We start from the raw sequence: 13887 nt of genomic DNA, 5'->3' as shown, positions 1-13887 counted from the left end.
TAGTTCAGTTCAATTGGACCGGGCATAAAATACTTGTGTGTGTGTGATGAGAGAGGAGAGGGGAGTCTAAATGTGTTCCTTTACCGGTGTTCTCGCTTTCATTGCATGAATCGTTGGTTTAGAAAGAAAATGATTTTAAGCCATCTTTTCTCATTTCTCCCCTCAAGTGCATTATATAATTTTATCTGTCTCTCTATATTGTCTCCTTGCAGAACCAATAGAGAGATCTGATTTTTGTTTGAACTTTTCAGAAGGTTTCTTTGAAAGACCGCCATTCTTCAAATAGCAGAAACCAGAGAGGAAATTACAACCATGATCATAATGACCGTCATAGTGACAGAGAAGGAAACTGGAACAACAATACGAGATCCCGAGTAGACATTATGTTTAATGCCTTTGTAATTACTTCAAGACTTGGTTTATTCGTCTCTGTTGACTATAAAAGACCACCCTCATTCGAGCCCGCACTAGTAGTAAATATAAATGGCGAAATCGAGTGCGGACGATGAAGAGTTACGAAGAGCTTGCCAAGTAGCAGTGGAAGGAACTAGTTCTTCTTCTTCTTCTTCGAAGATTGTCATGTGTATCAAAGTTTGGGACAAGGTCGCGAGAGTAACGTGGCTAAACCTAGAGTCCTTGCTCTTTCAAGTACGTATAATTAATCTTTTCAATAATTTATTATTATTATTATTATTCATCATTTGTTTATTAAAGGTCAGAAGACTACAGCGTTGCTTCATGTTTTGAAATACTTGTTCTTGAGGTCATTTTCTCTACTTGTCTTTTTTTATTAACTGATTTTTTCTTTTCTCCCTGCTGTAGCCTGCCAAGCTGTACAAACTGAAGCATCTTTCTAAAGTGGAGGTTATTTCTAATGATCCCAGTGGATGTACATTTTTTCTGGTAATTTCTCTTGAGTTCATATAGTCATATACGTGTACGCCTGTTTCCCTTCTCTTAATTTAGACCTGTAACAGGGATTTGACAACCTTAGGAATCAGAGTGTTGCTCCATCTCAGTGGACCATGCACAACATTAATGACAGGTAACTAACTTGAATTCTAAAACATGCCTATAAGTGTAATATTTTTACATCCTATCAATAGTTTATTGGGTTAACTACTGTCTTATGTTTGTAGGAACCGTCTTCTGCTGTGCACCTTAAACATATGCAAAGAGGTACTGGGCCAACTTCCGAAAGTTGTGGATATAGATATTGTGGAGCTGGCTCTTTGGGCTAAGGTAAGTAATGGCATGCATTTTTCTATTTATTTATTTTTTTCGTACCTTTACCTTGTTTGCTAGATGCTGGAGTCTTCCTCCTCATTTAATGAGTTAATGGAGAGGTATACTTTACCATAATCTTAAGGAGGGTTATGTTGTTTTATAACTCTTAGGCTCCAATAGCACGGACGCGGTACATGCGTGTCCCACGTGCTAGGGTAGTTTGGACCCGAACTGGGCGCGTCTTGGACACTGCATGGAGGCTTTGAGATGTCTCTGTGACTCTTTTTTTATTGTTCCTATGTTTATGAATCTTGAATTATTATGATATGACACTACACCATAATAGGATATTTGCAACACAGACCTTTTTTGCTTTGCAACGCTTATTTAGCGTTAGTAAATTGCCAACGCTATATAAGCGTTGGTAATGTTATAAAGTGTTACTTTATTTAGGTGAATTATAGGAATTAATTTCTAACGCTTAAAAATCGTGTGAGAAGTGTTGCAAATTAAAATCTTAAAATATAAAACATAACTTTGCATTCTCTCCCCTCTCTCTCTCTTCGCCACTACACTCTCCAGTCTCCTCCCTCTCTCTCTCTGCCCACACACACTCTCACCGTAAGAACCCTAACTCCTGAAAACATTTTGGGTTTTTCTCGTCTTCGCGGATTTTCTATCAACTAAAACCCCAAGTTAGTGAGTTGGGACTCTCGAGATTTCGATTTGGAACATGTTTTTAAGTACCGATTTAAAAATCAATTTTAGCGATTGAAAAAGCTTGCTTTTTTACCAATTTAATCAATGCTTTCTTCAAAACGAGAGCAGAGAAAAATTCTAGGGTTTTGTAAACTTGTAATCAAGAATGGGTTGTGTTTTAAATCAACTGCAGTAAAGGATGAAACTTGCAACTTCGTCAGGGTTGGGGCAGCAAGTTCAAGAAGGTAAACAATTGTATTTGGCTCGTGTTTCCGATTAGTTTGGTGTATGAAACATCCTTTAATTGAATTATTCTGCTAAATGGTGATTACGTACTGTGGAAATTTCTAATAGGGGAGAAGAAATGTTTGAATTCAGAGCTATGGCACGCTTGCGCTGGTCCTCTCCCTTCCGACAGTTGCAAGAAGACGTTGCCTAGAGCCATCCATTTGGCACCTTCAAATTATACACTCCGGTTCGATGCAGGTGTTGCATTGCAAAAGTTCTCAGCATTTACACTACAGAAGACAAAGAGGACTGCAGATGAGGGTCGTGACCCAATTTCTTTCTTCTCGCCATTTGTAAGTGCACCTCGGAGCTCGTTGTGTGTGCATTCCTTCCGGTTGGAGCCCCTATTCAAACGACCTGAATTCAATTGGTTTTTTTTTTTTTTTTTTTTTTTCTTTCTTTCTATATCATCCATTGAAGTAAATGTTGGTAGTGTCATGAACACGCTTATTCCTTAATTCATTGAGAGGATCCAAGATCGATTAGGGATGTTGTTGTCCGAGGATATCATATGCCTCTTTGGTTGCAGATTTATGTTGTCTTTGTTTTTTTACGTAAGGGTCTAGCGTGTGTGTCTTTTTATTAGGCAACTTAGTTTATGAGCCAAACTCGGTGCTTGACAACTTCCCTGAAAGCTTCTTGTTCCCAAATTGCTTGCTCAATTGTTACGGCTTTGACATGACCGTCAAGAAAGATCAATATTGTCATTCCATTTTTTTTTTCCAAACCGGTGTAGTTGTTTCAGTTGGCTGTGATAGCAAGTGAGATAGTGGTGAGAACACTTAAATCGATGACTAGCTTTTCCAAATGTGCATCTTAGTTAAGTTTCCTAGAAAGAGTAAGACCAGGATGTCTCTGTTGTGATTATTTAAAATGAAATGATTCTATGGACCATATCTACTGCTCTGTCTTAATGTGTCTGTAAATCTTTTGGGATGACAGAACCTGCTTTGAGACAAGGAGATTCAGTCTATCTTGTGGGTTTAACTAGAAGTCTGCAGGCTATATCTAGAAAATCCCTGTGCTGCTTTGAATGTTGGTTCCGTTGACTACCCACGTTATAGAGCAACAAACATGGAAGTTATTGAACTTGATACAAGTACTTATTTTTCCATGTCTTGGATTTATCTAGGTGGCTGATTTACTACGGTAGTTACACTTTATGTTTTTCTTTTCTATGATTAGTTTCATATTGTTCTTATTTTCTTTTTGTTCCAGATTTCGGTAGTACATTCTCTGGTGTGCTAACTGATGACCGTGGAAGGGTTCAAGCAATTTGGGGAAGCTTTTCGACTCAGGTTTGTTTAGTGCTACTTCTTTCTCTATGATACTTATTGGTTGGAAGAGCTAACATACCCGATTGTAGCTAAAATACGGTGGTAGTACATCTGAGGATCATCAATTTGTAAGAGGGATTCCAGTATTTGCAATTAGCGAAGTACTCGACCAGATAATTTCTGGTGGTAAGGGACCTGGACTGCTGATAAATGGAATCAAAAGGCCAATGCTTCTTGTTATAATATTGGTAGTTGAACTCTATCCGACACTGCTTTCAAAGGCCAGGAGTTTTGGACTAAGCGATGATTGGGTTCAAGTATGTTTTCATCTTCTAACTGTTTCCTTTTCCTTTAGAAATTCATACATATTTCGCAACGTTTTTCACCTTTAGTATCATTTACCAAAAACGCTGATTTATTGGTTCATATGTGGGAGAAAAAGTACATGGAAGCCAATATGCTCATAGTTCAGGCAGCTAGAACAAATTCAGGTTCTGAGATAAATCAGTGTTTTTGGACTAAAACTATATTATTTATTTTGTCTACTCTTTACCTCCAAATTGTTAGATACCATTTTGAACTTGTCTCCTGATATGAGTTTTTGTAGTTTGTAGCTTCTCATTAGAACTGTGGTTTAGTACTTTGTATGTAGTGGTGAATTCTTGGTAGTCACAGTGTTTTTAAAACACATTTGATTTATATGATAAACAATCCCTAACAACAAACAATACAAGAACTCACAAATAAAAAGATTAAAAAAGAAAAAGGTGAAGTCTCTTATAAACTGATAAACATGCGGAGATGCAGGGTCAGGTGTTAAATAAGAAAAACACACACACACACACAAAAGGTTGCAATGTAGTATCGATTGCATCACTAAAATGAACTTGACCGCTTTTAGTCTTGTCATGCCTCACTTTTCTAGATTTTCATTATAATGTTCTTAGTGCTAAGATCCTTTGTCTCTTTGTCCGTAAACATGTAGCATTACTCGAAAAGTATGGCATTAACTATGTGTAAACAAGCAACAGCAACTAGGGAAACTCTACGACCATTGATAAAATTAGACATATATGTCGGGTACCTTCTCACTCTTATCCAAAGTAACCCAACTTTTAGTACTAAATGTTATCGATTTTTGTTAGCCAAAGTATACTGATTACAGATTAATAAGGGTATAACAAAGCAAGCAATCAAGAACATGTATTTCAAGCCTTGGCTCTTTTATATAGATATTGTTGATTCTCTGTTATTTTTATAGCAGGACTAAATCCTTTTTTCAACGTAAAATGTGTGCAAGAATAGATTGTGAATCACAAGTACTACACCAACTAAATATTACAACTAGTTATAGATAATTGATAACAATAATATAAATGAATAAGAAAGCTAATCTGATTGGGGAAACTCTGAATTATATAAATTGATGATGCAAAAGAAACATGAAATCCAGTGTGCCATCCTTGGTAGTCACAGTGTTTTTAATTTTTCTTTGCATTGTTATTTTCTAATGGCTATTCATTGTATTGATAATCCAGTCGGAGAGTGCACAAGGAGATGCTATTGCTAGAGCGATGTGTTGAGGGCGTGGCGGGGCAGGTTTCTGTGGTCGTGGAAGGGGAATGCGAAGGCGTTGAGCTTTTTGGGTTTGAAGATGCCAAGGACTTCCTAGAGTGAAAGGAAGATTTTGAAAGCAAGGGTGGTTTGTTTCGTGGGAAGTTTGCTTTCTGTCCTTAATTTTGTTTGCTTCAGTTTGGAGTGAGTTTGTAGCTATATATATTTGTCTAAACCATTCTTGTATTCATTGGATTATTGTATTCATTGGTTATTGTAGGTTTAGCTGGTCTCGCTACAAAATATGAGAAATTATTTTTTTTTTATTAGCAACCCATCAGCAACGGTTTATAACCGTTACAAATGAATTTTAAATTATGGAAATTTCTGTTTGCAACGCTTTGAATTTTTGTTTGCAACGCTTTTTAAGCGTTGGAAATTTCTGTTTGCAACGCTTTGAATTTCTGTTTGCAACGCTTTTTAAGCATTGGAAATTTTTGTTTGCAACGCTTTGAATTTCTGTTTGCAACGCTTTTTAAGCGTTGGAAATTTTTGTTTGTAACGCTTTGAATTTCTATTTCCAACACTTTACCGACGCCATATTTGCAACGCTTAAAAAGCGTTGCAAAAATTATTAGCAACGCTTTTTTGCCGTTGCAAATAGCCTATTATGGTGTAATGATGATGTGATGAAGTGATATTGACATACGTTATATACTCCTGTAGAGGATATGTAACATTATGCAAAGAATAAAAATTCATGTGAGTCACTGGAGGATACCGTTCTCTATCAAATTTATAGTAATCGTTGAGAGTTACTGGAGGTCGTCTCTCTCGTTCAGATTGTCTAGAAATTAAAAAGAAAAGAAAAAAAAAAAAAAGAAAAAAAAAAAAAAAAAAAAAAAAAAAAAAAAAAAAAAAAACTCTCTCTCCTAATCGAACCGCCATTCTTTAATCGAATCGCCCTCCACCACCACCGGTTATTAAATCACCTCAACCAATGTGAATAACCCTCCCCCATCGGATCGGAGAACCGTTTCAGTAGAAGGTACGCTCTCCATCACTCTATTCTCTCTCTTAGGGTTTTAAATTTGATTTTTTGGGGTTCCAACTCGATTAGCAAATGAAATTCATTCTAGGGGGTTTACTTAATTCTGGCTACCCTGTTTTTCTCTACTATTGTTTTTCAATCATGGGTTTCTCACAAATTTCTTATAGAAATTGTTGCTGCAAGGTTTCTTCTCTGGGGTCTCAAACAGAAGACTTTCTAGAAACCAACCTGCTGCAGGTACGTGTTCTTCTTCCATTTCTTTATTCTTTCTTTCTGCAAATTAATTGTATAAGAACAAACATGCCCAAGTTGTTATTTTCTGTTTTAGTTGATGAAGAAGTGGAAATGTTACTCAGATAACTCAAACTGAGACAGTGGAGAAACATTTTGAGCTTTTTGGCTATTTGATGAGTTACATTAGAACCCCTTTTCTCCTTTGTCCTTAAATTTTATATACTGTATAAAATAATGTAGTTGGAATTTTTAGGGTAGGGGGTTTTATATTACGAAGTTATATAAAACCTGAGTACATTGGTGTCTTGGTAATACTATTGTAACATTGTTAAGAGTCATGGTGTAGAGTTGGTGGTGATAGGAATAGGCATTACTGATTTTGGGCTGAATGTAAATGTGTAATATGTGGATCGCTACGAGTTAGAGTATTAGAAAAAATGAAGTGGGGAATCTGTTAAGCTTGAATACAGTGACTGTAACACGTGTTCAAGTAGTTGGAATGGATGATCGAGTATGTGTGGATTTGTGTGCTCTCATGAGACCTAGCAAAGGACTTCTGGGGCCAATACATGCCTATGTATCTGTTCCAGGAGGAAGGACCAGCTATCTTTCAGAGTTGCAGGCAGGTAAAGAGGTTCTGGTAGTTGATCAGTGTGGACGGAAAAGGACAGAAATTGTTGGGCGGGTAAAGATTGAGAAAAGACCACTCATCCTTGTCGAAGCTAAGAATAGTTCAGATAACCAAACTCTCTACAGTATCCTTTTGCAGAACGTAGAGACAGTTGGCTTAGTCTGTCCCTCACGAGGAAATGGATATATGAAGATGGTAATTCCTGTGACTACACTTGAAGTGGGAGATGAAGTTATGTTAAGAGTGCAGGGTGAGGCTAGACATACAGGAATAGAAATCCAAGAATTCGTACTTGAGAAGTAATCCTGTGACCTGCCTATCTCACAGCATACTACTAAAAGAAGGGCTTTTTGTGTCACTTATTTTTTTTGTCTTGTGTCACTTACTAGAAAAAAGTGACACACAGAGTTTTGATGTGTCACTTTTTTATAGAAGGAGGGCTGATGTGTTGCTTTTAGGAAAAGTGACACAAGTAATTTTATTTTTTGTGTCCCATTATTTGAAAGTGACACTAGTGGTTTGCCTTGATGTGTCACTTCTGGATGTAAAAATATCGAAAACAAAAATTAACAAATTATCGAAATAAATAAGCGACACGAGTAAGAGTACGAGTACGAATAATTACTTCGTATGCCATGAAACTCAAAGTTATCATTTTGTGCGCGCCGCTATATTTTTTAGTTCCCTCCCAAAAACAACTAACTTTCTAAACCTAAAAGGAAACGGAAAGGAAAGAGAATAGAAATAGAAACTGAAGGTGTTTAAATCACTTCGTAACTCATCAAAAAACAGAAGAAAAAAACCAGAAAAGCAAAACTGTCTCGTAACCATTCTTCTTCCCAAATTCTCACCGGTAACGCGCGCTCCTCACCCATCTCTCGTCCATCCCTCGTTCTCCGGTTCGCTTTCCAGCTCTCTCTCTCTCTCTCTCTAGCAAAAAAATAAAGGTAAGATTTTTTTTTCGTTTTTATTTAATTGTCTATGTTTTGGATGCTATTAATCTGTTCTAAGTTTTGTTTTTGTGTGGTAGCTTGATCTATTATGTTGCTCTTTTCGGTTGTTTCTTTGGATTTTTTTTGCTTTTGTCATTTGTCAAAAGTCGTGGGATCTCGAACATATCGTCGACCACCTCTAATCTCCCCGTTTGATCGTGTTGTGCCCTTCGTTTTTTCCTCGCACACTTTTATTGTTTGGTTACCCATTGAAAGTTGTATTACAAAGAAAACGTTCTTCTATCCTGTTTTGGCCTCGAGCAACTTTTTGCATTCTTTTCATGTTTCAATATCTTTACCAAAAATTCTTTGAAGTATTTTTGTTTTACTTAATTTTTTTTCAAGTAAGAACCCTTCTCTGTTCATAGGAAAAGGGCATTTGGGTATTACGTGATGAATGTTGCCGACATTAATAACACTTGCTTCTCCTTTCCAAGACCTGTTATTTTAGATTTCGATGCTAGTTTGCTTCCCCACAATTCTTTGTAGCTAAAAAATTGATATGTTTTTTTTTAAAAGTAATGAACATGGTTTTGTGATTTTGTCTATTATTGTTAGATACAAATAAGAAAAAGTCAAATGTCATCTTTGTCTCTATAACCGCTGGTACCCCATAATAAAAAAAGAAATACAAAATTGATATACTATTTGGTGGAGAAATCTAGTATAGGGAGGAGCAAATACATACAAAACTGTTATTGTATGTGGGTAGTAGTTGCAATTTATTAATGGTTTTTTTTGTATGTGTCTTGTTTCTTGAAATGTATGTGCATCAGATCCATGTGCTTAATGACTTCACATGCTTCTATGGAGGTCCCATATTCTTTGTCTCATATGTCATATATTGTTATCTCCATTATGTGGTGGAGGCACGATCCATTTGCTCTTTGATTGCCATGTTACCCTGTGTTTCTTCTTTGAAAGGGCTTTGGATTGCATTGTTTGAGCTCTATCAAATATATCAAGTTTAGATAACTATGTTAGTTTTGATATGTCCATTTGTATTTTGGTGAGCGGTTCTTTTGGACCTTTGCTTTAGGGAAATACTAGTATTATGATTGCAGTATGCATTAGTGAAACTTAAATCTCTTTTTAATGGACCTTTAAATGTTGTTTGTACTTAATTGATTCATTTGTGCCCATTTCTTCTTTTGGATTTTGGTGAAGAAGCAATGCTTGGAACCTAGACTGGACTGGATTGTTATATTTTTTATGAATCATTTCCTGTAGGCAGGGCCGACCCTGACTTAGGAGACTCATGAAATCGAAAGAGATTACACTTGTCATTGTGTCTAGCATTTTCTATAGATCTATAGGAATTTTATGGTGTACTGGATCAAAGATATATGGTTAGGTCTGTATATAGAATTTCATTGACAAATTGTCAGTTAGGACCCTTTGCATTGCTTTTGGTGCCCTAATGTTTCAACTAATTCATCCATCTTCTGATGGGCATAATAATGAATGAGTGCAGTTGTGCATTTTATGAATGTTGCAAGTGATATCGAAGTTCATATGGCGAGTCTTTTAGCCTGAGCACAGCAATTCTGAATTCCTGTTGTCGCATGTATGTTGATTGTTGTATTTTCAATCTGTTGGCTGTTGATATATATTGTTTGTAATTTAGTTATTTCCTGTCCTTGTAAACATCAGGATGAGAAGTTTTACAGGGTACCAGTTAATGTACCCACTTTCTTACATTTGCTAAAAGCCTAAAACTACTTCGTAAGAGCCACTTTTGAATTTGGTTCAATAAATAAAAATTGGTTTTATATAAAAATGCAAAACAACATATGCAAATGGGAAGTAGGTGCACCCTTTACACTTAATTTGTTTCTCCTTATGGTATATGATTTAGTAAATCCCCTTTGGCTATTACGTTTTAGAAACTTCGAAGTAAAAAAAAAGTGGTATGGTACATCATTTTGTTGACCCGAGTACAGTCGCGAAGAGATTTTTTAACCCTTGTATATATAGCCCACCTCATCTAATTTGGCGGTCCCTTTGAAAGTGAAACACTTATGTTTCAAATGAGATTGTCATTCGAGAGTCCATTTTGGTTTTACGGTACAAACGATATGCGGTGTGAATTCTTGTAATATAAGTTCAATGAAGTTTCAGCAGTTATGTTCCACTAGAGAGAAGTCACCGTGGAACTCCATGTTGCATAAAGATTTTTAGTCTTGCATTTATCTTTGTATTCTCGAATCAGTGCAACATTCATTAATCTCCATCGGCTCCGTGCCCTTCAGGACGGCGAAATATATATATATATATATATATATATATATATATATATATATATATATATATATATATATATATATATATATATATTATTCAAGCGTGTCCGGGGCATTATCCGTTTCCTATATTTTTGAAAAATGCCGTGTCCGCGTATCAGATCCGTGTCGCGGTCGTGATCATCGTCGCATGTCGGTATCCGTGCTTCTTAGCTTCTATTTGGTTATTGAGAGTAGCCTAAATTGGTTAGTTAGATTTCCAATGTAATTTGATTTTGCATAATACCATTATCATATCATCTTAGACTTACTTAATGTTTTTCCTACTAATGTGTCATGTGTTGATATCATCTTGCCATGATACTTTATTTTTGAATGTGTGGTCTTTGTACTTGATTTTTTTTTTTTTTTTGACTCTGTTTTTCTTTAAGAGATCGGTTTGTTGCATTTTGCTACGATATGGATAAGTCTTGGATGTCCAAGGACCGGTTAACAAGCGAATATATTCAAGGAGTTGAAAGGTTAATTAGTGTTGGAAAGGAAGAAGGAAGTTTCATACGTTGTCCATGTAGAGATTGTTCAAATATCAACGAGTTAACTAAGACTGAGGTCAGAAATCATCTTTTCGAACGTGGTATTAGCCAAGGTTACACTATTTGGCGGTTTCATGGCGAAAGCTCTCTATTTTCGAGACCCGACTAGTTTTGAGAACAAGACACTTTTGGACATTATGATGAGGTTGAGACTTCGAAGATGTTGGACATTATGATGAGACCTGAGACTCGAAGATGTTGGATATTATGATGAGATTGAGACTCGAAGATGTTGAACGATGAGAGAAATGGCGAAGGCTGCGGAGAGGACCATTATGGTGATCGATCCCGAGAAATTTAAGGAATTGCTTGAAGATGCAAACGCCTTTGTACGAGGGTTGCTCAAAATTCACAAAGCTATCAATAGTTATCATTTTATTTAATCTGAAAGCAAATAGTGGGTGGTCTGACACAAGTTTTTTGAAGTTATTGAAGCTATTGGGACAGATGCTTCCTCAACCAAATCTCTTGCCGAAATCCTTGAATGGAGTCAAGAAGACATTATCTGTTTATGGGATGAAGTACGAGAAAATACATGCATGTCCAAATGATTGTATACTCTATAGGGGTGATAAATACAAAGATGAAACTATGTGCCCTATTTGTGGAGTCTCAAGATATAAAGAGAACAAAGAGCGACCAACAAATCGGTGGAGTACCAAACCAAAAGTTTTGTGGTATTTTCCACCAATTCAAGATTCAAGAAGATGTTTCAATCTGCCCAAACATCAAAGTCAATGACATGGCATGCCGATGAAAGGGTGGTTGATGGTAAGATCGCCACCCAGGCAGACTCTCCAGCATGGAAGTTGGTTGACGAAAAATATCCAGAATTTGCAGCAGAATCCAGAAATCTTCGCCTAGCACTTTCAGCTGATGGAGTCAATCCACACCGTACTCTTAGTACTAAGTATAGTTTATGGCCTGTTATCTTTGGTCACATACAACCTCCCACCGTGGCTATGCATGAAAAGAAAGTATATGATGCTTACGATGTTGATATCAGGTCCAAATCAACCTGGAAACAATATCGACGTCTACTTGGCACCCTTGGTTGACGACTTACATGTTTTGTGGGAGATAGGGGTGGATGCTTATGATGTGTACCGTCATGAATCATTTATACTTAAAGCCGTTTTGTTATGGACAATCAATGATCTTCCTGCGTATAGCAATCTTTCTGGGTGCACTGTGAAAGGTTATTTTGCTTGTCCTATTTGCGGCGAGGGCACGTCTTCAACCAGGCTTAAGCACTCTGGGAAGAACGTATACACAGCCAATAGAAGATTTCTTCCGCGCTATCATCCATATCGAAGACAAAAAAAAGCCTTCAATGGTAAAACAGAGCTGCGGGAGGCACCTGAACCCTTAACTGGTTTGAAAGTACTAGAAGAAGTTGAAGGGATCAAAGTCATATGGGGAACAAAGGGAACCATTACGGGTGCTACCAATTGTTTTAAGAAGAAATCAGTTTTTTTTAGCTTCCATACTGGAGATATCTAGAACTCCGACATAATGTGGATTTTATGCACACGGAGAAAAATGTATGTGACAACATTGTTGGGACCCTACTTAACATTCCACGTAAAAATAAAGACACCATTAAGTCTCGTCTTGACCTCCAAGAAATGGGTCTAAGGACAGAATTGGCTCCAACAATTGGGGAAAAGCGATCGTTCTTGCCTCCGGCTTGTCACACACTATCTAGAGATGAGAAAAAAAGACTATGCAAAACTTTGCATGAGTTAAAAGTCCCAAGTGGATACTCTTCGAATTTTAGGCCTCTTGTCTCGATGCAAGATCTAAAACTGCAAAATATGAAGTCGCACGACTGTCATGTTTTGATGCAGCAACTTCTTCCGGTTGCAATAAGAACAATTTTGCCAAAGAATGTGAGATGTGCAATTATTAGGCTATGTTCTTTTTTTAAGGCTATTTGCTCGAAAGTAATAGATAAGGAAAAATTGCCTCAAATTCAGGGAAGACATTGTGCTCCACGGTATGTTGTTTGGAAAAGTATTTTCCGCCATCATTTTTCGGCGTTATGATTCATCTAACGATTGCACCTTGTCGAGAAGTTGATCTTTGTGGTCACGTATTCTACCGATGGATGTATGCATTTGAGAGGTACAATGAATTATATATTACCCTTCAATATTTCTTAATGCGCTTTTCTTTATAAACATTACTATTGTTCAATCTCTTAGGTACATGACCGTGTTAAAGGGCTTTATCTATGTCGAAATCGATAGGAAGCTTGTATTCTTTGAGAATTACATTGCAGAGGAAGCAATTGAATTTTGTAGCTTAATTCTTACGACTTAGATGCAATTGGGATTCCTCTCCGTAAAGATAACACTACCACAGATTTGATATCATCCGGAAATCTTCCCGAGGAAGTACCCATAGTCAAGTAGATAGAAAAACATTGGACCGGGCACATCTCTATGTGTTGCAAAACACAAGAGATGTTCAAATTTTACATCGAGTAAGGTTTCTTTAGTTGTTCACTTTAAAAGTCTATTTTAGTTCCTTGGTTTCGATTCGATAGCTAACTAGTTTATTTTGTGGCCTAACATGATAGAGAACATATGAACTATCCGGAAGGAACAACAACCTAAGTAAATAAAAAACCCACATGGTTGCATCTTTGAACACAATCGCTCATTTAGTGATTGGCTTAGAGACAAGGTATATTATAAATTGGTCTTTTTTTTGTTTTGTTATTTTTGTATGTTAATTTAACTTAGATTAGGACTAAAATGTTTACACAACAACAATACGAGGTTTCTTTGAGAGGGGAAATCGACAACAAGGTGTCAAACACCTTGAAGTGGGTATCGAAGGGGCCTTTGGCACATGTTTACAAATATTCTACCTATGTCACTAATGGTTATCGTTTTGCCAACGAAGCGGCAAGGCGCTTTTACTGAGTAAATCAAAATAGTGGCGTGAGTTTGATGGCAACAACACCACGGGTTTCAAAGCATGAAAGGATCAAAACCCAATTTTTTGAACATGTCTTTCTCTACGGTGTTATTGCTGAAATATGGTTGCTTTCGATTATACAAATTTCAAGATTCCAATGTTCAAGTGTG

At 36.7% G+C, this 13887-nt stretch overlaps 1 protein-coding gene across 2 annotated transcripts; it reads left to right on the top strand.

The window, feature by feature from the left end:
- Window positions 1-207: 207 nt before the first annotated feature.
- Window positions 208-5378, top strand: LOC147496811 (protease Do-like 7). 2 transcript variants are annotated; one of them, XM_086562489.1, is made up of 7 exons: window positions 208-648; window positions 823-903; window positions 978-1045; window positions 1140-1242; window positions 3433-3512; window positions 3581-3808; window positions 5030-5378. In XM_086562489.1, the coding sequence occupies exons 1-5, from the start codon at window positions 484-486 to the stop codon at window positions 3460-3462; spliced, it is 447 nt and encodes a 148-aa protein (XP_086418615.1). In that variant the 5' UTR covers window positions 208-483; the 3' UTR covers window positions 3463-3512; window positions 3581-3808; window positions 5030-5378. The 2 variants fall into 2 exon arrangements, with proteins under 2 accessions (XP_086418615.1, XP_086418616.1); XM_086562490.1 differs by lacking the exons at window positions 208-648; window positions 823-903; window positions 978-1045; window positions 1140-1242 and adding an exon at window positions 3028-3313.
- The last annotated feature ends 8509 nt before the right edge of the window (window positions 5379-13887 follow it).

Source organism: Coptis chinensis, chromosome 5, assembly GCF_015680905.1.
Source record: "Coptis chinensis isolate HL-2020 chromosome 5, ASM1568090v1, whole genome shotgun sequence".
NCBI lineage: Eukaryota > Viridiplantae > Streptophyta > Magnoliopsida > Ranunculales > Ranunculaceae > Coptis > Coptis chinensis.
The sequence above is the reverse complement of the archived record's forward strand: the minus strand, read 5'-3'. Positions and strand labels throughout refer to the sequence as shown.